The following is a 27269-nucleotide window of genomic DNA, read 5'->3' as shown; positions in this document are numbered from 1 at the left end:
AAACATTTAGTAGTTTTCTTTATAGTTTTCAATTGCATCAATCTCTAAAGTTACCATCACAAACTGTGGTTGTTGCTCAGTAAAAGAAGATGACGTGGTTTTAAGAATAAGAGTTTGGGATAAAAATCTTATTGTGTAGTCTTAGTTTTGTTGTCATCGTTGTTGTTTCAAGTATATGAACAAGGGGGGAAAGCCAAGTATATACTTAAGATTTAAAACACACACACACGCACTCCCCCCAACTTACCTAATATTCACAAGTAGCTATCAGTGATAATTAGAAAATATTTTGAGCAAATCCAAATTATGTACTGTTGTGTGCTGTTGCTACCAACACCTAACTGTTAATAACTCTATATATGTTTTGCCATCAGTAAATTTATATAAGAAGTATTTTTGAATATGATTATCATTGTGCTATCTAAAATGCATATGATTACTGTATTAAAAAAAACTTACTGTTATTTTGATCTCTCCACTGCTAACAATTTGTGCTACAGACTTCAAAATGCATTATTTTTAATCTAGTCAAAAAGAAACTATATTTGTACATGATTGCATTTGGGGAAAATTTTTTAGGGCTTGAGAGTTACACAGATAGTCAGCCTTAAGTATTTAAATACTTTAATATAATGTTTCTATCAATATAGCCCTTGGCATGTTCTTATGTATAGGTTTAAAATCTTGCATATCTACATCCTTGTCAGGCAAATGCCATAGGCTAAAGCTGAAGATAATAACTTAAGATTCATGTCTCTTTCTTGGAGGTTACAGTTGTCTTGAATTGACAGTTTTGAAGGACCTAAACTGACATCAAAGGGTTCAAATGATCTAGTTAGGTCAATTAATGTTAATTTTCATCTTCCATTAAATTATTTTAATGTTTTCCTCTTTTCCTTTTTTCTAGCCGAGCCCTATACCAAGTCCTGTTTTGGGACGAAAGCCAAATGCTAGTCAGTCATTGCTTGTATGGTGCAAAGAAGTTACAAAAAACTACCGGGGAGTGAAAATCACCAATTTTACTACATCATGGAGAAATGGTTTATCTTTTTGTGCAATATTACACCACTTTAGACCAGATTTAATGTAAGTAGAAGCGTTTTCCATTCCCTATAAATATTTCATAGATAATAGTTTTTTTAAAAACCATAAAATAATTTCTTAACACAGGTCCTGAAATACTTGACTTTATATTTCTTTTTTTTATTACTCACACTCTTTGCTTTTTGAGAGAAGAAGTGTATGCCAGAAAGAAAATTTCTTCCTTCTTGATGCCTAAAAACAATATTTTCTGTTTAAAAAAAAAAAAGATTTTTCTCCTTCATCTCATACAAAGAACTGACTTCAAATTATTATGAAAATTGTCTTAGTGTAAAAATGAGATGAGACAAATAAGCCTGTAGCTGTTTGTACACTGAGAACAAGGGATTGCCTCCTGGTAAATTTGGTTGTCAAGTCTAGTATCTGGCCCCCTGCCTTAACTTCTCCTTTAGGTCGAAAGCTTCAGGCAGTGAAACATGTAATCACTGTTTTTATTTATTTATGTATTTCCTTAATTTTCCATGCTATTAGTTTTGATGATTGAATTGCTGTGAAATTGCTAGTTACTCTTTGGTATTATTGAATGTCAAGTTTTTAGATTCAGTTTGTTTTAAAAACAGCTGTTTTTATCCAATACTGTATGTACCTATTGTGCCATTTTCTCCCTCAGTGACTACAAGTCTCTGAATCCTCAAGATATTAAAGAGAACAACAAAAAGGTGAGAATTGCCAAAGGAAAAACCAGAAAGTTTCAATTCTGGCTTCTCTGCAGGCTTTTATTAATTTGGGGCAAGTAAAGTTGTTTTGTGAGGTCATAACTGCAGTTCGCAGAAGTTAGTCTGCTGCCCACAGTTCAAATAGGATGCATGATTTACTCTAGCTTGTCATGGCCTTTAAAGATGTCAAGTGCTGGACTAGCATCAGGTTATAATATGTGTATGAACTTGGTTAACCATTAAATGTTTGTTAAAGCATATTGCTTTTATTCAACATTTAGCTTTTAAAAGGTACACCCGAAATTGTGTGCCATAAACTGTTAAGAGTTTAGAAAAATCTCTTGGGAAGGGGATGAGGGCAGGAGCCTAATGGGTGTGCAGGAAAGGGTGTGTATATTCCTAGAAGCAAAAAGATAGGAACATTGGTTCTTTTTAAAAAATTTTCTGGTAAACTTTACAGTTTCTTTCACATAATTAGTTATTATGCTGACATAAGAGCTTTCCAGTTGGTTCGTGAGGGAAATTGATCCTTTCAGCCTTCAGGGTGGCTGTGCAGGGCTGAGTTGCTAGAGCCTCCCTGGGCCAGCTGACTGTGGCTGCAGGCTGACTTAAGTATTTACCCCAGGGCACAGTACAGTATTACAATCTTCTCCGTGCACCATGACATGAAAAAGAAGGAAAGCACTTAACACACAGTAGATAGTCAATGTTTTTTTGCACTGAACTGAATTCTTCAACTGGCAAGTTAATGTCTTAGAATGTCTTAATTGTCTTAGAATAGAAGTTCTTAACCTGGGAGCTGGGGATAGAATTCGGGGGGGTCCTTGAACATGACTAGGACAAAAAATTTATTTTATTTTCTCAATTCTTTAAGTGAAATTTAGCATTTCCTTCAATGATGAACTTAGGCAACAAACCACTGTAGTGTTAGCCGTGCATGACACTTTGTCACCTTTAGAATCTCAGATATTTTCCTATCACGTTACAGTTGTAAATACCCACAAATACCTTTTAAGCTCATCACTTTTTAAAAATTACAGTAATTAATACATTCATAAAAAGCACATATGTTACTGTTTCTCAAATTCAGTTTTAATAGTATTTTCATAGTTTTATTTTTCAAAATAATTGGTTTCTTTCTTAATTCTATGTATTTTATACATGTAAAACATTATTCTGAGAAGGGATTCATTGCCAAAAGGATTCATGGGACCAAGTCTAGACTTGGTCTAAACTATTTTTTTGTTTTGTTTTTTTTTTAAAGATTTTATTTTTCCTTTTTCTCCCCAAAACCACCCGGTACATAGTTTTGCATTTTTAGTTGTGGGTCCTTCTAGTTATGGCATGTGGGATGCCTCCTTGGCATGGCCTGACCAGCAGTGCCATGTCCGTGCCCAGGATTCGAACCAGCGAAACCCTGGGCCACCAAAGCACAGCACGAGAACTTAACCACTCGACCACAGGGCCAGCCCCCTAGACTAAAGTTTTTAATCTCCTTTAAATTAGATAATTAAAACTACCAGTGATAAAAAGTATATAAAAGGAAGCTTGACAGAAGTTCAATTAGCAAATGAGAATTTAAATCAAAGCAATTTTTTAGGGGCTGGCCCTGTGGCTAAGTGGTTAAGTTTGCATGCTCCACTTCGGAGACCCAGGGTTTCCCTGGTTCGGATCCTGGACGCAGGCGTGGCATTGCTCGTCAGGCCACGTTGAGGCAGTGTCCCACATGCCACAACTAGAAGGACCCACAACTAAAATATACAACTATGTTGAGGGGATTTGAGGAGAAAAAGCAGAAAGAAGACTGGCAACAGTTATTAGCTCAGGTGCCAGTCTTTAAAAACAAACAAACAATTTTTTACTTTCATTGCTCTCTAAAACTAAAAATTTGTATTGTCATTAAAGAACTCTTGTTTCTTTGCAAATGCATGATGCTGGCCCTAGAGAAAGACATTTTAAAACTGTCAATTTTTAATTGAAATATCCTACCAAAAAAGGTAATATTAAAAAATCAGTGTAATTTACTTTATAGTAATCACCTTTATGGTGGGCATTCTGCAAAGTCATTCTCATGGATTATTTCTTGTATAATTTTGGAGAGTTTGTGTCTATCAAAGTGAAATGTCTTATTTTTTCATCAATTAGATTATATATTTATATATGACAGTTCTTTACCTGCATTTTCTTGCATTTGAATAAAATACTAAGCTATTTTAAATGCTGATTATAAAATAAACCATTATTATTTTTATAAAGTGAAGCTTTCAATTTGCTGTTTGAAATTTTGGTAAGAAAACATTGCTGATTTTTACCTAGCTATGTATTTTTAAAGAGTATGGGAAATCTCATTAAGGCTTTCAAAGCCTTTATTTTTTCAGGCACTTAATGATGAACATATGTTGGATTTATATATTACTACATAGAGAAGAATATCCCATTAAAAATTTTTCTCAATTAGATCTTCCAGGGCAGATAATCATGGCTTTTTGAAAGGATTTTAATTTAGATGATCCTATTCATTGCACAATTAAATAAATAATTGTTGTTATACAATCTTTCCTTTTCAGCACTTTGCGACTTCTTACCTGATACCTACATTGAGTATCAGTTGCTACCTGCAGATTTCTTTCCGTCTTCACACAGTTCTTCCCGATAACCCCATCTGCCCTTGATTAGACTTAAAGCAGCACAAGAAACAATGCCTGTGTCTTAAGTTCCATGCAGATGCATAACGTAATTGGCAGTGCTCCTCCTTACCAATCAATTAAATAACATCTAGAAATAAGTAAGACAAGTTTCTTTGAAAGACTTGTTTTTTTCTCCACATACAAACAGCTAAAAAGACAGTAGGCGATTGACCACAGCAGAAGAGGTTAACCTATGGGAAAATTCCATTATGAAGTCTTGACTTTGCTTACAAGAAAACTGGTTTATTTTTAAATGTTTTTTAGTGCAATTAGTGTGCATAAAATGAATTGCTACATGAAGCAAAACCCCAGCAGGAGATTCCCCACAAGGAAGCTAATCATTTTCCCAGGTCTGTAAAAAGTGCTGAATAAAAAAGGTATTTACCTGTGACATCTGATCTTAACCAATATGTCAGTGTTTTAGATAATTGGGAAATGTTTAGAATACTGCCTGTGGTGCTTTTCCTGATGGTCTGCAATTGATGTCTGTCAATCAAGTTGTCAAGGCACGAGGAGGAAAATGACGTTAATTTTCCTAAAACTTGTAAAATAACAAACAAGCCTAAACATGCACACCAACTGAGCCATTCTCTCAAGTAAATATTTTGAGGTACCTATATTATGAAACATGGCACTGTGAAAATTGAAGAGGTTTGAATATCTCAATTTATTTTTCATTTTCTTTTTTACTTATTCCACAACATTCATTAAACTGCAGGAAGAGTATGAGACAAGGATTGAATTCAAAGGTAGCAATGCACTTCAACATGTAAGTGCAAAAGACTGATTCCCTCTGAACTGTTGCATAATTTCCTAACCTTTCTTTTAAGGAAAACTTTGAGTTAGGATCCTACATCTAGGTTGTTAGAAAGACTAGACATTTTATATCCCAAAGTGAGAATGTAACTAGAGAGTCGCTCCTTTTTCCAAGAGTATATCTAAACCTTTAGCCGTATTTTTAATGCTTCCTAGCAACCCAATGCTGTTTTCAAGGATTAGTTCAGGGTAGTAATAATTAATTGTAAATTGAGAAATAGCTTTGATTCTTCAAAACTAGAAAAACCTGATGTTCCACAGTCATTTAAAGGCTAACAAAAATAAGACAATGCAGCCTCACATTCTCAACTAGGTTGTACTTCTCAAAACATTTCATTCTTTCCAAAATGGATGAAGTGAAAATGAAGTCACTCTTCATTATGAAACTCAATCTTAATTAGGCATTTAAAAAATGTTTCTGTTTATAGGGTTAAATAGCACTTACTTGTGTTTTATACCAGGTAATCTAGGATTTAGTTCTTTTGAGATCTCTAACTGCATTCTTTCTTCGCGAATCACTGCGATTACATGGCCACGGGAAAGAGGTTGATAGGAATAATAAAGCTCCAGATGAATTACTATTTCTTTATACCTTAGTTCCTTATCTTAAAAATCGATTCTGAGATTTTTTTTGTTTTAACTCCCATTATTGCTTGTTTTCTCTATTGGAAAAGAACATTTCAATTGTTATTAATTTCTTCTCGTGTCTACCTCACTTTTACAAATTTCTGACTTGGGATTTTCTTCTGCTCGTGTAACATAATGCCAGTAACATAATGTACCCTCCAACAACAACAACAAAAATCTATTAAAATTTTGCTGTTTTTTTTAATAGTAACTTAACTTTATTTTTTTAACTTTTTTTTTTACTGAGATATAGTTGACATATAACATTGTATTTGATGTACAATATAATGATCCAATATTTGTATACACTGCGAGACGATCCCCACAATAAGTCTAGTTAACATCTGTTATTTTACTGTTTTAAAAATGTATGGATTGTCTGAACTATTCAATATATCTTTCATTTTTCCTTCTTTTGAAGGCATATGATGGATTTGCCAGCATAGGAATTTCCCGGTTGTTGGAACCTTCTGATATGGTTTTATTAGCAATTCCTGACAAACTGACTGTTATGACTTATCTCTATCAAATAAGGGCACATTTCAGTGGCCAAGAACTAAATGTTGTTCAGATAGAGGAAAACAGCAGTAAAAGCACATATAAAGTTGGAAACTATGAAACAGATACGAACAGTTCTGTTGATCAGGAAAAATTCTATGCAGAGCTTAGTGATCTGAAGCGGGAACCTGAACTACAGCAGCCCACCAGCGGAGTGGTAGACTTCTTATCCCAAGACGACTCTGTATTTGTAAATGATAGTGGTGTTGGAGAGTCAGAAAGTGAACATCAGACTCCTGATGATCATCTTAGTCCAAGTACAGTCTCCCCTTACTGTCGCAGGACTAAAAGTGACACAGAACCCCAAAAGTCCCAGCAGAGCTCTGGAAGGACTTCAGGATCCGATGACCCCGGAATATGTTACAATACAGATTCAACCCATGCACAAGTTTTGTTAGGCAAGAAGAGACTATTGAAAGCTGAGCCTTTAGAATTGAGTGACTTATATGTTAGTGATAAGAAGATGGATATGTCTCCACCCTTTGTGTGTGAGGAGGCAGATGAGCAAAAGCTTCACACTCTAGATATCACCAGTAACTTGGAGCAAGAAAAGTTAGAGAATTCCAGACCCGTAGAATGCAGATCAGATCCTGAATCACCTATCAAAAAAACAAGTTTGTCTCCCACTTCTAAACTTGGATACTCGTACAGTAGAGATGCAGACCTCGCGAAGAAAAAACGTACTTCCCTGAGGCAGACAGAGTCTGATCCAGATGCTGATAGAACCACTTTAAATCATGCAGATCATTCCACAAAAACAGTCCAGGTAAGTGAGTTAAAATGACGATACATATATTTAGTAAATAGTATTCTATTTTTTGTTTCTTTTTGTATTCATAGAATGCTTTAAAATGTTACAAATGATTAAAAGTGAAGTATAATTTCCCATTATAGAAAAACCTGAAATACACCTGCCCTTCATTTAAAGTTGGTATAATATTTTAAGCCTACAAATAAATCCCAATTTAAGATTGAAGGATAAAAAAAGTCAGCTTTTCAAATCAAAATATTATTAACCTATAAAAATAATATTTTACTGTAAGAATAACTCAAAGATAATTCAGTATTCTCATTTAGTAAGAATATCGTTATGAAAGTATAATGGCAAATTAAATATTTTCCATTTAAAACATTTTCTTCAAGTATTTTGGTGTATTACAATTGGTATTTTCAGTCCCATCGTTCCTTGTGGTTAAAAACCCCAGTAACATCCAAATTTCTCCCCATGAGGGGAATATGGCGCAGATTTGACCTTAATATTTACTTTATTTAATTGAATCTATGGTACCATCAATTATAAGATGTGCCGTTATTTTTTGTACCACAAAGAAAGAAAACACTGCCAGCAGACTATTATACATGTTTTCTTATGACATAGAATTTTTATTTCATACCTATTGAAAGAGTTCTTTTAGGCTTACTTAGATGTATGGATTTTTTAATCATAAAAGACTCTTATGTGTACATAAAAAGGACATCTTAAGTAAAATGGATTAAGGTATAACCAATTTAGAATTAGAATTTAGAATTCAACTCTTCTGATTCACTTTTTGATTTAGAGTTGTTGGTGTTCCTGTTTTTCCACACAATGTTGTCCTCTGTGCCATCAAAAGCATGATGTTAGCAGTGGTTTTCAAAGTATGATCTGGAGACCTCTAAGGCTCTCCAGGACTCTTCAGAGAGCCTCTGAAGTTGAAACTATTTTCATAATTATACTAGAACATTATTTACCTTTTTCACTTTCATTCTCTCACAAGTGTACAGTGATGTATTATGGAGGCTACATGATTTGTGATGTCTCCACAGATTGAATATAGAAGTAGATAGAAGAATCCAGCTGCCTTATATTAAGCCAGATATTAAAGATTTCCAAAAAATGTAAAATAATGCCATTCTTCTCACTTATTTTTTGTTTTTTTACGTAGTTATTTTTTATTAGAATATGTTAATGTCTATTGGGCTGATAGCTATTTCTGAAGAAATGAATAAATAAATATTTTTAAAATTTCACAGTTTTAGTTTCCAAAATGACAAATATCAATAGATGTAACCCACATCAGCAAAAGGTTTTTAGGGTCCTCAATAATTTTTACACCTATAAAGGGATTCTGGGACTACGAAGTTCGAGAACCTCTGAATTACAGCATTTCTCCACAGTTGTCTCTGGGATTTTCTTCTTAGTTACACTCATTGATAATAGCACTTTCTTGACCTTACTAGAAAGTCCCAATGACAGATTTTCAGGCCATGACTTGGAGTTATGTTTGATTCTCAAATAGTACTGAAGTGGTTGTTGACTGAAACATCAAGGAAGTGCAGTCTTGCCTCTAGAAATATCAAGCACATGCATTTGTAGACATTGCTGACTTATGTCTCGACTACCACCTGGATGACGGAGATTATAAGATGCCATCAATTTTAAGTTTTCAGGGGTGTTAGAGAAAATTTGCATCTTAGAATCAAAGAAATATAGTAGCTAATGAAGCAAGCCACTGTTCTCTTAATCAAAAACCTCAAATCAAAGGTTCTAATTACCTAAACTTTCAGGACAAAAAGCTTTCAGGACATCACAGTGCCCTACGTAGTAGAAAATCAATAAATATATAGTGATTGACAATTGCAGAATCTGCTGAGCTTAAGTTCTAATAGTCAACGCAAATTTTTCTTATAAACCAGATTTTTAAGGTAAATGTGTTTAGTTAAATCTAGGAATTGATTAATGTTTAAAAATTAAAAGTACCCAGAATCAATAAACCTGATTCTCATCTTGCCTCTGCCAGTAATTAGCAGTGTGATGTTAACTAGTCATTTAAATTCTTCAAATTTTGTTTTCCGCATACGTTAGATGAAACAATCTCGAAGAGCCTTTTCAGCTCTTAAACTCTATCATGCTGCGATTCTGTTCGGATGATTTAAGTGATGTACAGTAAGTCTCCAGGATGATGGAAGCAGCATCTATTTACAACTCAATATGTGTTTACTTATTGGCCATTGGTCAGAATTTTGCTTAGGGCGGATTTAAAAATTTTTTTGGTGAAAGTGTTGCCTGACACCAAAAATTGTAATACAGGTGCTAATACTTCATAGGTTTTTTTATTATTGTATATGGAAGCTAAATTTTGGACAATTAAAAATCTGTTTTTCTTTTGTATTCTGTATTTCGTCAATTCTAAGATATATATCTTTTTACATTTTAACTTCTCTGAAATCAAGATATTACTTATCATAGAAAGTATGTTAGTTTAATTATAGTATTTGTTCTTTCTTAATAGTTCATAAAATAATAGTGAGTCTAATAATTAATGGCATTAGAGGAAATTTGGTAACTTAGTATGGGTGTATAGACTTAATAAAGTCATAATGTGGCCCATTTGAGTGGCCAGTGCATGCGATGACCTTCATATATCTTACACATCTCTCTCAAACTTTCCAACCCATGAGGTAAGTGGTTGTATCCTATTTTATATTTGGGAAATCTAGGGTTTACAGAGTTGCCTGAGATTACAAAATATTGTTAAAGTTCGAATTCAAAGCCAACCTTGTCTGACTCCAGGTCTACGTTCCTAAACTTTATGCTCACAATCTCTCTTCATTTTTGACCATAGTAGCACCACTAAAAATAATCATAGCCCAGATGTAAAGCAGTCAGCTTTACTGAAGGGCAGTTTAGCAGCATACATCAAATCCCTTAAAAATGTTTATCTCAGTAGATTCTACCTCAAGGAATTTTTCCTAAGGATGTGATAATCAGAACTGTGTTAATGAATTTACATGTAAAGATGCTCATAAAAGCATTGTTTATAATAGTGAAAAATCACAAGCAACCTAAATATCCAATAATATAAGACAAGTTAAAGTATGATGCATCCATATTGATAGAATGCTAGGTAGACCGTTTAAAATCATATTTTCAAAAAAAATATTTAAGGACATGAGAAAATGCTCACAATAAAATATTAAGTGAAAAAAGCATTATTCTGCATTGATTATCTCTGGGTGCTAATTATTTTATTTTTTTAATTTTTCTTTTTTATTGAGGTATAATTGGCATAGAACATTGTGTTAGTTTCAGCTGTACAACATAATGATTCAATATTTGTATACATGGCAAAATGATCACAACAAGTCTAGTTAACATCCATCACCATACATAGTTACAAATTTTTTTTTCTTGTCATGAAAACTTTTAAGATCTACTCTCTTGGCAACTTTCAAATATGCACTACAGTGTTATTAGCTATAGACACCATGCTGTACATTACATCCCCATGACTTATTTATTTTATAACTGGAAGTTTGTACCTTTTGACCCCCTTCACCCATTTCGCCCAACCCCACCCCCACTCCCAGCCTCTGGCAGCCATGAATGTATTCTCTGTATCTGTGAGCTTGTTTTTTCTTTGTTTGTTTAGATTCCACATGTAAGTGAGATCACATGATATTTGTCTTTTTCTCTCTGACTTATTTCACTTAGCATAATGCCCTCAAGATCCATGCATGTTGTGGCAAATGGCAAGATTTCGTTCTTTTTTATTGCTGAATAATATGTCACTGTGTGTATATATATGCCACAATTTTTTTTATCTATTCATCCATCAGTGGACACTTAAGTCATTTCCATATCTTGGCTATTGTAAATAATGCTTCAGTGAACATGGGATGCATGTATCTTTTTGAGTTAGTGTTTTCATTTTCTTCAGATAAATACCCAGAGGTGGAGTTGCTAGATCTTACAGTAGTTCTATTGTTAATTTTTTGAAGAACCTCTCTGCTGTCTTCTGTAGTGTCTGCACCAATTTACTTTACCACCAACAGTGCACAAGGGTTCACTTTTCTCCACATCCTTGCCAACACTTGTTATTTCTTTTCTTTTTGATAATAGCTGTTCTAACAGGTATGAAGTGATAGCTCATTGTGGTTTTGATTTGCATTTCCCTTGATTAGTGATGATTAATGATGTTGAGCACCTTTTCATGTACTGTCAACCATCTGTATTTCTTCTTTGGAAAAATGTCTATTCAGATCCTCTTCCCATTTTTTAATTGGATTTTTTTTTCTGTTGAGTTGTATGAGTAATTTATATATTTTGGATATTAACCCCTTATCAGATATATGATTTGCAAACATTTTCTCCCATTCAGTAGGTTGTGTTTTCATTTCTTTGATGGTTTCTTTTGCTGTGCAGAAACTTTTTGATTTGGTATAGTCCCACTTGTTTATTTTTTGCTTTTGTTGCCTTTGCTTTGGGTGTCAAATCCAAAAAATCATCATCAAGACCAATGTCAAGGAGCTTACCATGTATGTTTTCTTCTAGAGTTTTATGATTTCAGGTCTCACATTCACATCTTTAATCTATTTTGAGTTAATTTTTGTGTGTGGTGTAAGATAGTGGTCCAGGTTCATTCTTTTGCATGTGGCTTTCCAGTTTTCCCAACACCATTGATTGAAGAGACTATCCTTTCCTCATTGTATGTTCTTGGCTCCTTATCATAAATTAGCTTACCATATATGCTTGGGCTTATTTCTATGCTTTCTATTCTGTTCCATTGTTCTCTGTGTCTGTTTTTATACCAGTACCATACTGTTTTGATTACTATAGCTTTCTAATATAGTTTGAAATAAGGGAGTGTGATGCCTCCAGCTATTTTTATTTTTATTTTTTTTACTTTTATGTATTTTCTAAAATTTCTGTAATGAATATGAATTGCATTTATAATCATAAAAAAATTGTGTTTATGTGTTCCTAAGGCAAAAGCAGTTTTCCACTGTCTATGTAGCTGATTGGAATGAATGCCTAAAGAACTGTAGAATCACAGAATTTAGAGCTAGTGGGATCTTAAAGATGATCAACTCTAAGTAACCGTAAATATTAGAGTTAGGGGTATTTTAAAGATGATCCGGGGCTGGCCCCGAGGCCGAGTCGTTAAGTTTGCGCGCTTTGCTGCAGGTGGCCCAGTGTTTCGTTGGTTCGAATCCTGGGCGTGGACATGGCACTGCTCATCAGACCACGCTGAGGCAGCGTCCCACATGCCACAACTGGAAGGACCCACAACGAAGAATATACAACTATGTCCTGGGGGGCTTTGGGGAGAAAAAGGAAAAAATAAAAAAATCTTAAAAAAAAATAAAGATGATCTGCTTTCATTTCAAAGATGAGGAGATTGAGAGATTTTTTTTAAAAAAATATAATAATAGTTAACATTTATCCAGTGCTCAGTACATTACCCTATTTCACTTAATCTTTACAATATTCTTTTGAGAACTGGTCTATTTTTATTCCCATTTTATAAATGAGGAAACTGAAGCTTAGAAAGATTGAGTAACTTGCCCACTATTAAGTGATGGAACTAGTATTTGAACCCCAGTCTGTCTGACTCCAAAGTTCTTAAATATCGTGTAGTGGAGTACAGTATAGTTTTTGAGTGACCTGTTCAATGTTACATTGCTTATTATTAGTGAAAGAAGGATTAAGAGTCTGATGTCTTGACTGCAAATTCGGTGTTCATTTAATTAATTTTGTCTGGTTTTGAGAAAGTGTTGATTTGTAACCACTTCAAATGCAATGACCAGTTCTATTCTATTATGTCTTACCAGCATGAGCTAAAAATTTATTATTATCATTTATACATTTCAAATGTATTTATTAAGAATTTTTGTTTAAGCCTCTTAAAACCTTGGGTGATGAAAATGTTCTGGGATTAGTGTTGATAGTTCACAACTTTGTGAATATATTAAAAACCACGGCATTGTGCACTGTAAGCAAGATCATCCCTGCTTAGGATGACAGAGAAAGGGTTAAAAATTCTTGTGTTAAAATAGAAAGCTCGAGGGGCCGGCTCTGGGGCCGAGTGGTTAAGGTCACGTACTCTGCTTTGGTGGCCCAGGGTTTCACCTGTTCAGATCCTGGGCACGGAGGTGGCACCGCTTGTCGAGCTATGCTGAGGCAGCATCCCACACGCCACAGCTAGAAGGACCCACAACTGAAAATACACGACTATGTACCGGGGGACTTTGGGGAGAAACAGGGAAAATAAAAAAAAAAATTTTTTTTAAAAAAAGTAAAGATCGAAAAGAGACCCAAAAATGATGTACTAAATTTTCTTAAAAGTTTCACATTATACCTAGTAATAGGTTTACTGTTTATTAGCTCTTCCTTGATCGTGAATGATACTTACGATGGAACCAAAGCTATGATACGAAAGGAAAGTGAAAGAAATTAAGTATCTGAGTAATAGTAATAGCCATCTAAAGCCAGAAGTTGGCTACTTTAATAGAAAAAAGGAATTTGAACTATAAACAGTGTAGATATTTGTGCTTCGGATTAATGCAGCATTTAAGAACTGATTCTCATTGGTGGTTACTACCTATTGTTTTCTAAAAATATGTTGTAAAATTACAAATTAATCCAGGAAAATACTCTTCCAATTCTGGTATGGTTAATTTGTTATAAGGAAAGTGAGCAATGGAGAAAACCAGTTTTACTTGTTTTTTTTTTAACAAAATATGATAGCTTTGAATTTTCTATAAATGTTAATTAAGAATTTAAAGGATTATTGTTACAGACATTTAGTATCTTTCAATATGCAAATTTGGAAGACACTTGTTATCAATTCTATAAGACTATAAAAATAAGATTGAGAACTTTTAAAAATGTCTTTGCCAGATTATACTGTGATTAGCAAATATGAAGAATGTGTATAATATACCTATGGACCTTATACCTTATGAGAATATGTTCTAATAAAAATGTTGTTAAATTTAATCCAGTTTTAGGCAGTAAAGATCTGTTTCCTATATGCCAAGACTTATATATTCATTCTACAGTTTCTAGTCAACATTAATATTTTCTATAGGTCATCTCATAAAACTACAATTTTGTTCCTGACTTCTATTATTTTCACAGATTGTATAACTATTAATTACTTTGTAAATATGTTACATGCTCTTTTTTGTGGGAGGTTCTAATTCTGTATCTTTGCCTTAAAGCATCGAATGTTATCCAGACAAGAAGAACTTAAAGAAAGAGCAAGAGTTCTGCTTGAGCAAGCAAGAAGAGATGCAGCTTTAAAAGCAGGAAATAAGCAGAACACCAACGCAACCACACCACTCTGCAACAGGCAGCTAAGTGATGTGAGGAAAATTGGTTAAAAAAACCATAAGTTGTTAATTGTAATCATGGGGGTGAGGGGAGTAGTTTATTGATATTTTTGCTAAATTATTTTTTCACAGACTTTGTATATTGTGGATACTTGGTCTCTTTATTGAAGTCATAAATTCACTCTTGGAGGACCGTGCTATAATTATTCCTACACAGCAGTGTTAACTATGAGGAAAAGTGGGATCCTGGAATATAATTTCTACGTATACATGAACTATTTTTTGTTAATTTACATTTTATAGTTTAGTTATCCTTTAAGGTTGTATTTTGTCCATGGGAAGTTAATTTCGTTGGAAATATTAGAATATAATAATGATGCCTACCACTTATTGAATACCTTCCATATATTCCAGGAACTATAGTGAATGTTTTACATAATTTTTATTTTATTTAACACCATGAAGTTGATACTCAAACTACTTTCCAGATAAGAAGACTGAGGCTGATCGGTAAGGTACTTTGTACAAGGTTGCAGAGTGAGTAAATGATGAATCCAGGATTTGAACCTGAACCTTATCAGACTCCGAAGTCAGTGCTCTTTCCTGTCATATACTGCCATCCCTGTGTTAAACTATATTTTTATGTATATTTTTGTGCAGTGCTTCACAGATAATAAGGAACGTATAATAATAGAAGCCCTTAGATTTAAGGGAACTTGAACCTCTTCATGATTCTGAAAACTATGAAAACCCTGCCTTACCACCAAACTCACATATACATAAAACGGCATGTTCTTTTTTTCTTTTTAATTAAGATTTTATTTTTTTGAGAGCAGTTTTAGATTCACAGCAGAATTGAGAGTAAGGTAAAAAGGTTTCCCATATATCCCCTGTACCGCCACATACACAGCATCCCCTCTTATTACCATCCCCCACCAGAGGGGTACATTTGTTACAACTCATGAACCTATCATAATTTGACATATTATAATCACTCAAAGTCCATAGTTTACATTAGGGTTCACTCTTGGTGTTGTACATTCTATGAGTTTGGACAAATGTATGATGACATGTATACATCGTTATGATATCATACAGAGTATTTTCACTGCCCTAAAAATCCTCTGTGTCCCACCTCTTCATCCCTCCCCACATTCCCAACACCTGGCAATCTGATAATTTCAGTGTCTTCATAATTTTGTCTTTTCCAGAATGTTGTATAGTTGTAACCACAAAGTATGTATCCTTTTCTGATTGGCTTCATTTACTTAGTAATATACACTTAAGGTTCCCCTATGTCTTTTCATGGCTTAATAGGTGATTTCTTTTTAGGACTGAATAATATCCTATTGTCTGGATGTACCACAGGTTATTTATCCATTCACCTACTGGAGGACATCTTGGTTGCTTCCAAGTTTCAGCAATTATGAGTAAAGCTGCTGTAATCATCTACATGCAGGGTTTTTTTGTAGACATAAGTTTTCAGCTCCTTTGGGTAAATACCAAGGAGCACAATTGCTGGATCATAAGATAAGCGTATGTTTAGTGTTGTAAGAAATCGCCAAATGGTCTTCCAAAGTAGCTGTACCATTTTGCGTTCCCACCAGCAATGAATGAGAATTCTTGTGCTCCCCATCCTCACCAGCATTGGGTGTTGTCAGTGTTCTGGTTTTGGACATTCTAGTGGATGTGTAGTGGTATCTCATTGTTTTAATTTGCATTTCCCTGATGACCTGTGATGTGGAACATCTTTTCATATACTTATTGAGATCTCTAAATCTTCTTTGAAGAGGTGTCTATTAAGGTCAGTGGCCCATTTTTTAATCAGGTTGTTTGTTTTCTTACTGCTGACTTTTAACAGTTCTTTGTATATTTTGGGTAATAGTCTTTTATCAGATGTGTCTTTTGCAAATATTTTCTGTTTTGTCTTATTCTCTCCACATTGTCTTTCACAGAGCAGAAGTTTTATGTTTTTTGATGAGGAAGATTTGCTCTGAGCTAACGTCTGTTGCCAATCTTCCTCCTTTTTTTTTTTTTTGCTTGATGAAGATTAGTCCTGAGCTAAATCTATGCCAGTCTTCCTCTATTTTGTATGTGAATCACCACCACAGCATGGCCTGATGAGTGGTGTAGGTCTGTGCCTGGGATCTGAACCTGTGAACCCAGGCTACTGAAGTGGAGCACGGAAGACTTCACTATGCTACAGGGCTGGCCCCAGCAGACGTTTTTAATTTTAATGAAATCCACCTTTTCCATTATTTCTTTATGGATCTTGCCTTTGGTGTTGTATCTAAGAAGGCATCACCATACCCAAGGTCATCTAGGTTTTCTCCTGTGTTATCTGATAGGAGTTTTATAGTTTTGTGTTTTACATTTAGGTCCATTTTGAGTTAATTTTTGTGAAAGGTACACCTGTGTCTAGGTTTATTGTTTTGCATGTGGATGTCCAGTTGTTCCAGCACCATTTGTTGAAAAGGCTGTCTTTGCTTCATTGCATTGTTTTTGCTCCTTTGTCAAAGATCAGTTGACTATGTTTGTGAGGGTCTATTTCTGGGCTCTCTATTCTGTGCCATTGATCTGTTTGTCTGTTCTTTTGCCAGTATCACACTTTCTTGATTACTGTAGCTTGAAGTTTTGAAGTCAGGTTGTGTCAGTCTTCCAGCTTTAGGCTTCTCCTTCAATATTGCCTATTCTGGGTCTTTTGCCTTTCCATATAAACTTTAGAATCAGTTTGTCAATATCCGCAAAATGACTTACTGGAATTTCCGTTGGGATTGCATTGAATCTATAGATCAAGTTGGGAAAAGCTGACATCTTGACAATATTGAGTCTTTCTAGCTGTGAAAATGGAATCTCTCTCCATTTATTTAGTTATTTGATTTCATTAACAGAGTTTTGTAGTATTCATCATGTGAATCTTATACATACTTTGTTAGATATATATCTGAGCATTTGATTTTTGGGAGTGGTAATGTAAATGATACTGTGTTTGTAATTTCAAATTCCACTTGTTCTTTGCTGGTATATAGGAAAGCAGTAGTTCCAGGAGAGTTTTTTTGAGGAAGACTAGCCCTGACGTCTGCCGCCAATCCTCTTCTTTTTGCTGAGGAATGTTGACCCTGAGCTAACATCTGTGCCCACCTTCCTCTGTTTTATGTGGGACATCTGCCACAGCATGGCTTGATAAGCGGTGTGTAGGTCCGTGCCCGGGATTCAAACCACCGAACCCCATGCGCCAAAGCAGAAAGCATGAATTTAACCACTACGCCACTAGGCCAGACCCTCTAGGAGAGGTGTTTTTTTTTTTCAATTCTTTCAGACTTTTTTCTAAATAGATGATCATCTTATCTACCAAGAAAGACAGTTTTATTTCTTCCTTCTCATGCATACTTTTTTAATACTTTTCAGGTACCAGCTTAATAACCCCTGGCCTCGAACGTTCTTTTCCAGACTTCAAGTCTTTACACAATAATGTGACATAAAATCAGTTTAGTGGGCCACAACAATTATTTTATTTTATTTTTGTTGAAAAGGAACAGATTAGAATGGAATAGAAAATATCAGAACTCATCACACAAAGTAATCATAGTATTTTTGTGTGAAACTTTAGTTATGTGGGTATGTGTGCTTGTACTGGATCTTGATATAAATGTATTTTTAACCATGGGTAATGATAAAAATGTTTGAGAAACACTAGTCTGGAGGGCCATTCTTTCTGAGGAAGAAATTTTGTAGTCTTTATGCCCACTCTTTTAGTGCCTAGCCATCTGTTATATCATCAATTTGTTGATTTGCTTTTTGCCAGGTATTTATTGAGTGTCTGAACTGAGTATTTTCATAGTGACAGAAAAAACTAAGCTTCTTCCCTCATGGAGTTTACATTCTGGTGGGAAGAGACAGAGGATAAAATATCTGCGGAGTATGAAAACCGCATGATATAGTAGAGGATTATTTGAGTAGGTAGAGGCTTCAGTGATTTGAGGAAGGGACGTTTGAACTAAGATTTGATGGGTGAGTAAGATCCAGTCAAGTGAAGAGCCACAGAAAAAATAGTCTCTGTAAAAAGAAAGTTACTTTGTTGATATTATATTTTGTTTGTGATAAACTTTGTTTCATAATTCTTTCAGTCTCTAAAGATTATGGAAAATCTGTAGCTCTGTATTTTTCAAGTGTGTTGATTTTAAATTCAGAATACTTCAGATTTAAGTGATCTGTCTGCCAGATAGATTTTAAAAAACAATTACTTTGCCTTTGTGTAGAATTTATATATATTACAATTATCTTCCACTGTTTATTGAGCACTTACTGTGTGTCAAGCAGGATTCAAAGTGCTTTCACATAGATTTTCCCATTTAATCTCCACAACAATTGTATGAGTTAAGTATTATCATCCATATTTTACACTTGAGAAAACTCACACATAAACACATTAATGAAGTCCCCATGATCACATGGCTAGTAAGTAACAGAGTCAAGAATTGAACCTAGACAATTTGACTTCAGAGATTATGTTTTTAAAGGATTGTGTTATATTTCCTTCTTGCTTATTTTTCTTACGTCCTGCAAAGTAGGAATAGATGTTATTGTTGTATCTATGTAGAGATTAAGAAAATGAGTTAGGAGATGATGTTTAAATTTACTTATGGTTGCAGACGGTGGCAAAGTAGGCTTAGAATTCAAATATCCTAACTTTTAAAGCTGTTTATTCTTTCATTCAGTTTATTCATTTATTACTTCAAACTTTCAACAAATACTTTATCTCTTCTCTTTAAGGTACCAGTAATTTTACTTACACTTTTTATTTCCCCAATAAAACTTAAACTTTTGGCCAAATTATATTACTATGAATTCAACCTCAAAAGTTAATTAATAGGGGCTGGCCCAGTGGCGCAGTGGTTAAGTTCGTACGTTCTGCTTCTGTGGCCTGGGGTTTGCCGGTTCGGATCCTGGGTGCGGACCTGGCACCACTTGGCAAGTCATGCTGTGGTAGGCGTCCCACATATAAAGTAGAGGAAGATGGGCATGGATGTTAGCTCCAGGCCAGTCTTCCTCAGCAAAAAGAAGAGGATTGGCAGCAGATGTTAGCTCAGGGCTGATCTTCCTCAAAAAAAAAAGTTAATAAAACATCTCTTATTCTGTGTCTGTAACATTTTACTATATCTGTAAAATATATAACTTGGATTTTAAGAAACATTATGCTAGTAATGTTTTATTGAGTTAGCTACTCTTTTACACTGCTGATAGCATGTATCTTTCCACACCTTTCTGGAAAGCAATTAGACTTCATCCAAAAATGCTCATTCCCTTGTACCCAATAATTCCACAAACAAAGTTCAAAATGCTGGTTTTCATCACAATGTTATTTATCATAGTGAAAATTATAAAATGGTAATTGCTCAAAATAGGGGAATGATCAAATAAATTATAAGAAACATATATACTTATTATGTAGCCATCAAAAGTTGTCTATTCAAAAATGTTTTGAAAAAATATTGAAAGGACATAGGAAAATGCTCACGATGTCATTTTGTACAAAAAGAAAGATACAAAATATATGGCATTGGAATTCCATTTTGAAATAATAGAGACTGTGTTTTTATATATGTGTTGAAAACGACATGAAGGAAAATCATCAAAATATTAATAGTATTTATCCCTGAGGGATAGTATAACAAATGACTTATAGTGTTTTTTCCCTTTATTCTTTTTGTTTTAAAAATATGATGTTAAGATAAGTATTTTAAATGAGGGAAATTTTTGATGTCCAAAAAAGATATTTTTAGCAGATTGTTTTTTTAGCATACCCAAACAAACTTGACCATAAAGCAGTTTCGTTTAAACCAGTGTTGTGTTTCAGTGTCTCTAAGGTATGTGTGTGGTGTGTGGTGTGTGTGTGTGTGTGTGTTTTAAGAAGAGAGACATAGAGAGAACTCTTCACTTTTAAAGCTGATGATATTAGTTTGTGACTAGATCTGGAATAAATGGCAGATGCAATAATAGCAGTGCTGTTCACAGTGAGAAGTCATGAAATTCTTTTTTTTTAAAGATTGGCACCTGAGCTAATATCTGTTGCCAATCTTTTTTTTTCTTCTTCTTCTCCCCAAAGCCCCCCAGTACATAGTTGTATGTTCTAGTTGTAGGTCCTTCTGGTTATGCTATATGGGACACCATCTCAGCATGGCTTGATGAGCAGTGCCATGTCTGCACCCAGGATCCAAACCGGCAAAACCTTGGGACACTGAAGCGGAGTACATGAACTTAACCACTTGGCCACAGGGCTGGCCCCTGAAATTCTTGATGACTGTTGTTTGAGATTGATGAATAGTAATCATGGTATCTGACAAAATATCTCATTGTTCCTTTTACTGCCACTGATGTGACCTAAGTTGGTTGTCTTATTTTCATGTATTAGTTGTTATAGTTGTTCTTTTTCCCAGAAAGAGCAGCTCCATGCTGCATAGCTTACTAGCTGCGTGCTAGGCAGTTATTTGTTGCATTTGTTTCCCACTTAGGCAAAGTCATACCCTATTGTTCAGGAACCTATGCTTTAAACAGTCCCGAAGATATTTTCCCTATCCTTCCTCTTTGTTATCCTTTGCTGCTTAAGAAACCACTGCAAAACTTAGTGGCATAAAACAACCATTTTATTATGCTCAAGGGTTCTGTGAGGTAGGCATTTGAGTAGGACACCATGGGAATGGTTTATTTCTGTTCCACAATGTCTGGGGCTGGTTTTTTGCTAGGACCTCTGCTGGACTGTCAGTTGGAATACCTTCACATGGCCTCTCCATATTGGTCTCTCCACTTGGGCTAGTTTGGGCTTCCTCACAGCATGGCTGGGTCTAAGTGCAAGTGTCCCAAGAGAGTAAGGCAGATGTGCATGGCACTCTTATGACCTAGCTTTAAAAGTCATATGGCATCACTTTTGCTATACTGTTGACCTAGGCAGACACAAAGCTCCACCCAGGCTTAAAGAGTGGAGACATAGGCTCCACCACTCAAATGGAAGGAGTGTCTAAGTCACAGTGTAAGAAGAGCATGTGGCATGGGAGACATTGTTGCAGCCTCTTCTCAGTTATAGTTTAAGCTCAACTTTGAAACTCTTTCTTGCACGTTCTACTATTGCTCATTTTTCAGATAAGTCAAGTCCTATGTGGTTGTGTTGTGAAGAATATCATATTCATGAACTAAATGGTACATTCTAGAACTATTGCTCTAGTTTTGGCACTTCATGCTCTGTGAGGCTTATAGCTAATATTGAAGTGATTTAAGAAAGAGAATGTAAAATGTCAGATAAATCCAGTTTCACAAATACAGAAGTTAGACCTTCCCATTGCTTTTCATATTTTCAGTTTAGTATGCAACTTAATATCAGGTTGATATCTTTTCCAAGGACATAGTGGTTTTCTTAATTTGATCATTTTATTTATTACTTCTGGGTAGCTCTTTACATACAGATTGGAATTATTTAGCAGTACTGTCAGTATTTTGGAAAAGTAGTATGGCCAACTTGGCTGACAAAAGAAAAAGGGAAAATGCCCAGTTTCATCTCTGGAGCAATTGAATGTGAGTTCAGTGATACTGGACTGGAAATTACTTAATCTCCCTAAATTTGTTTTTCCATTTGTAAAATGGAGGCAATTTTTTTCCTCCTATGTGACATTCAAATTAATAGGTGACCATGGTGAAGGGGGTAAGGGAACCATGACTAATGCCATCCCTACTTCAGTGTCAGCATCTGTTTCACTCTGGAGAGATCAAAAGACTTCTTGGTAAATAAAAAGCAGGTTCAACTAAAAAAAAAAAAAGCTGGCATCTAATTTAGTGAACTGATTGCTATGTTTTTCAGTTGTTTATGCTTTTTAATTGGTGCCTTAATTTACTGTGCCTTTATTTGTAAATTCATTGTAAATTGTCTTTCTCTTCATAATGTATGCTGTGGTACCGAGAGTCATTGCTGGTGGGGAGATACACCTGCTGCACCCACTGCTTTTTGTGCTCTTAGTTTAACTGAGAACTCCTGTGAATTTAAAAAGGAAAAAAGTTGGTACCCAGGAGTGACCTGAAGTCTTGAATAAATGAGACATTGACCATAAATCTTTAAGAGCTTACTGTTGCTTACCCTTCGGAGACTGCTGATTTAGGTCTTCTTCAGCCATTTCTGTATTTTATCCTTCTGAACTTTGTTTCTCTACAACTAACCTAGGATCTTCTGATCAATACCGAGAAAAATGAGTAGAGCTCTTTTAATAATTGATGTTAGGGTACTTAAACAGAAACATATAGTGCATGGGACAGTGTCCTTGTACTCAGTACAGGTTACCTCCTTTTGCGACTTTCGTATCTAGTTCTGGGCTGAGAGAGAGAATTTACAGAGGATTCAGAGAAGTGTTAAAGGATCGAAAGCAAAGGTCTACTTGTAAGGAAAGACAGGCTTATAAAATATAAAGAAGAGAAAACTAGGAGGTAGGTTAAGTACGAATTTGAGTACATGAAGGTTCAAAATCTTTCTGGTAGCTCCCGCTTACCCAAGAGAATAAACTTCCCAACTATTCAACTTGGCTTCATACAAGATCCTTGCAAATCCTGTCCCCTCCCTTGCTGGCCTCCTCTCTCACCTCTCTCCCATATTTCACTCTACAGTCCAGCTTTACTAAGTTGCTTGCAAAGAGAATGTGACATACTCTTTTGTTCCTTTGTCAAGCATTTGCTATTCTCTCCCTGAAATGCCCTTCTTCCCTTGTTAGTTTTTGCTGAGGTATCACTTCTTCTGTGAGCACCTCTGTCATGGCTCCCAGCAGTAAAAATTCTCCTTCCTGTATCTTTTTCTAAGATATGTTGTATATATCTCTACTGTCACATTTATTCCATATAGTTATCTAATTACCCATCTCTTTCCCACTCAGCTGTGAGCTATTGAAAGTACAAGAACCTGTATCCCCAGTAACATGTATTAAGTAAATGTTGTTTGTTCAGTGATTAAATGAAGGAAATAGTGACAGGCTATTTTTCATACCTTCTGAGTGTCAGCTAATAAAAAAAAAAAATGAGCTTAAACATGAAACATTTGCTATAAGGAGTTTCTTGATAGTAAAGGTTTGTAAACAAGAAAAAAGAATGTTGTCTCTCTGAAAGTCTTTAAAGCAAAATTGATTTTCACTGGGCAGAGGAAGCTAAAGTGTCTGGTCCCTCTTTCTCAAGTCAGTTACAGAGATGACATTTGCCATTTTGGGACATATGGCTCCCTGGATCATCCTTTTCTTCCTATTCTTGAATCCTACATTATGATACCTTTCTTTGTTGTTATGGTGTGTACACACAAAATCCTTACACACCCCTGCTATTCTCATATTCTGGGACCGCTGATAGAGTTCAGCTCGCAACTCTGCCTTGAATCACCCCACTCTACCAAACGTTCCCTCTTATAAATTAGTATAACTTTAGGCTGGAAGGCTAGGAAGCACTTCCTATGACATTGAAAACAACTCTTGGTAATCTTATCTGGTGGATCCTTCTGTATAGACTCTACTTAAATTATCTGCAGGAAAGATTTGACACTAATTTCTCTTAAACGGCAACTCACAAACACCGATACTGTAAACCTTTTCATTTTTCTTAGTTTTTGTCAAGACTACCATTGCATATTTAAATGAGAACTTGCTACAAGTACATATTGCATTTAGATCTTTTTAGGGAAAGTAGTTTACATGATTTATTTGTATCTCTGTGCCTTTAGTTGCTTATTTAACTTGTTTCAGGTATTTCCTGAAATGATTTTTCTATAGGAGACAGATTACACTGCTCTGAATCTCTGTGATATATATTTCTTTGCTTCCTTTTCCTATTGTTCTTTGAATGTTTTCATATGTTGCATCTTACTAATGTAAATTTTAGGTGTGGTATTTGTTTTGTTCATTGTTTTCCACATGTACTTAAAATAAATATTTTTAAAATACAACTCAGAAGTTTGGCAGCTTCAGTGGTCTACCCATTATATAATCCAGAGGAACCTCCTTGATTGTGTACTATATTTAAACACAAATTCTGAGAAAAATGTAGTAGTTTTTTTCCAAGAAAAATTTTTCTTTATTACTCAATTTCCCCAACCACTTTTTTCCCAAGAAATGCACAAATATTTTATTTCAGACTTTTTTGCTTATTGCTTTGCTTTAGAATATAATTGCTTTTTTAAAAATGCATTTAATAAATCCACCATTATATTTAATAATGCTGATGTAGTTATATAGCTAGCTGAAAGAGATATTTGCATTTATGTGCTAAAGTTTAGGATCAACAAATATAGTCTAAGAATAAGGGATGGCAGTCCTGCTCCCCACAGTCGTTGGAATTGTTAGGATATTGGTGAACCTATCAGAAGAATGATGCCATGTAAGTTTAATTATTACTGTTCTGTTTTTAAGGAAAAATAGAATCTATTTTATAAATAGAAATTGTAAAAGGAGAATTGGGATGATTCTTCGGTCTAATTATAATCACTTAATGACTAGTGAATTTATAAATATGTTTGTTTTTACTTTTTTCAGCCATAAATTATGTAGCATTAGAATATGGTTTGCGGATAGTTATTAGCTACCTGGAAGCTTTTTAAAAGAAAGATCAGAAAAGAATTACAACATTATTATGAAACAGACTTGAAGTTTTTCCCCTAATATTTAATCTGCAAGCACAGTGAGTGACCCATTACAATCTATTGGCATAGGAGCCTGTCTTCACTTAGCAAGTCCTGGAAAGTCTGCAGTGTCTGTTTTTAAAGGTTTGCAGGAATATATGAATCCTCTAAAGAAAACCGTAGATATGAGAAAGGAATTGCAGTTTGATCAGTCCTTAGTTAACTGCAAAGACCAGTATTAAAAAAAGATACAGTGACTTATTTTTCCTGCTGGTCTTTGGTAATGAATCCAAGTGGCTTATTTGGTAAGAACCAAGAGAATGCAAGCAGCTCTTTGCAAATTAAACCTTTAACAGGTATTTTGTTGATATGAAGGGGTGGGACATCAACCTTGTACTTTTGATGTTAATTGGAAAATGTTGATTTAAATGGGACTAGTCTGTCATGCTAATAATTGTAGGAGATTTAGATAAGATCACTAGATCTTTTCCAGATGATAAAATAAGCAGTTACCGTCCAATTGGTAAAAAACACTAAACATCATTTTGGTAATCCCTGGTAGATTGAAACTTTTTCCATAGTCTTCATATATATGTGTCCTAATTATGTATTATCATTAAAATGTGTAAAATATAAGGTTATACTTATATGTTTGTGAATATTGACTGTGTTACATTTAAATGGCTAGCCTCTAGGAATCAAGCTTCAAAATTAAGGTCAAGCTAAAATTTTCGTTTTTCCTAATTACACATATTATCAATTGTATTACCAGGAAGAAATAGGTTAACTTTGCATTTGTAATTTCAAAAAAAGAACGTCAGTTATTATAAAAATAAATGTAAAATCTTTAATAACATATAGAGTGAGAATTCTGTCTTATTTAGGGATTTTTATTCTCTCTCTGAGCAGGAATGTCTATACCCAAGGCACTGAGATGAAAATATATTCCTTATTTCTTACTCCAGCACAATTGACAGAAGAGTTAATGTACATAATCCGTTTCAGACCAGTAAGATACTTTAAATGTATAGCTAATCTTTTTTTATAGTTGTATTTTATAGGAGAAGAATGCTGGTGTATTTCTATGTTCAGCATAAATGCCTCTGTACAAGGCAGTGGTTCTTATTCATTATGATTTAAATAATAGTTTATCTATTATGTCTAAATTTAAGTTGATTTGAAGTCTGCTATCCTAACAATGGCTCCTAGACTTCTTAGAAAACATATTGTTAGCTTGCTAACATATCTTCAAAGTCACACAAAACGCTAGCATTGTTAGGGGGAAAAAACTCAAGCATCTTTTCTGTTATGTGTCTGCAAACCCCTAGCCTCAAAAGTCTTATTTATTTGAGATTGCCATGAATACATGAAGCTAGGGCTAGGTGTCTTAGCATCAGGAATACTCCTTTTATGTGACTGTTAATGGCCATAGACATTTTCTGTATGACTACTCAGTGCACTGTTGAACATCCCAGGATGATATCACCATTACTAAGAGCTGCATTTTATATTGCCTATTCTGTTATTACTCAGCATGCACAAGGGTAGAGTTTAAATCTTTATTCATTTCATTTTTTAATGTTTCTTTTGTTCTCCTTATCATGTTCTGGCTTTCCCAAGGATATATGCCTTGAATGAAAAGTCACATGTGCATTACTAATTGTGTGCTATTGTATTTACAGTTCCTAGTGGTGGCACTGTGAAGCTTCTAATTCCTTTGCTTCACTTGATATAAATCTGAGTGTCTTTGATAGCAGTGAAACAGTATTAATTGTTTTGTACATTTCTTGGTCACTCTTCTTAGGTGGTCTTCATAATCTATTAGAACTTTCAGCCAGATTTTTGTAATGTCATGCCTCCAGCAGTGATTAAATTGGTAATTAATGAACAGTCTTTGGCAATGTAAACCACATCCCGTTAATTTTCCCTTTTGAGTTTTTAGAAGTTGTCTTCTGTGTCAGAAATCATTGCGCCACCTTGCTATGGCCCCTTGGCATGAAACCACAACGACTTGATTTTTGCAGCCATTAGTAGATCAGAGCAGTAATTTCACAGTATTTTGGTCAAGGTAATTATAATACCAAGAACTGAGTAGAT

The 27269-nt window shown here is 34.6% G+C and overlaps 1 protein-coding gene across 29 annotated transcripts in view; it reads left to right on the top strand.

The window, feature by feature from the left end:
* The window catches only part of EHBP1 (EH domain binding protein 1), a 483620-nt gene that overhangs the window by 383710 nt on the left and 72641 nt on the right, over positions 1–27269 (top strand). For all 29 annotated transcript variants that reach the window (XM_070512730.1, XM_070512734.1, XM_070512736.1 and 26 more), the window contains 4 exons: positions 908–1086; positions 1712–1760; positions 6309–7211; positions 14432–14575. In XM_070512730.1, coding sequence (XP_070368831.1) covers positions 908–1086; positions 1712–1760; positions 6309–7211; positions 14432–14575 — 1275 coding nt within the window. The remainder of the gene's footprint in view (positions 1–907; positions 1087–1711; positions 1761–6308; positions 7212–14431; positions 14576–27269) is intronic.

This window comes from Equus asinus, chromosome 6, assembly GCF_041296235.1.
Source record: "Equus asinus isolate D_3611 breed Donkey chromosome 6, EquAss-T2T_v2, whole genome shotgun sequence".
Classification (NCBI taxonomy): domain Eukaryota; kingdom Metazoa; phylum Chordata; class Mammalia; order Perissodactyla; family Equidae; genus Equus; species Equus asinus.
Note: the sequence above shows the minus strand (reverse complement) of the source record. Positions and strands in the feature narration are given on the sequence as shown.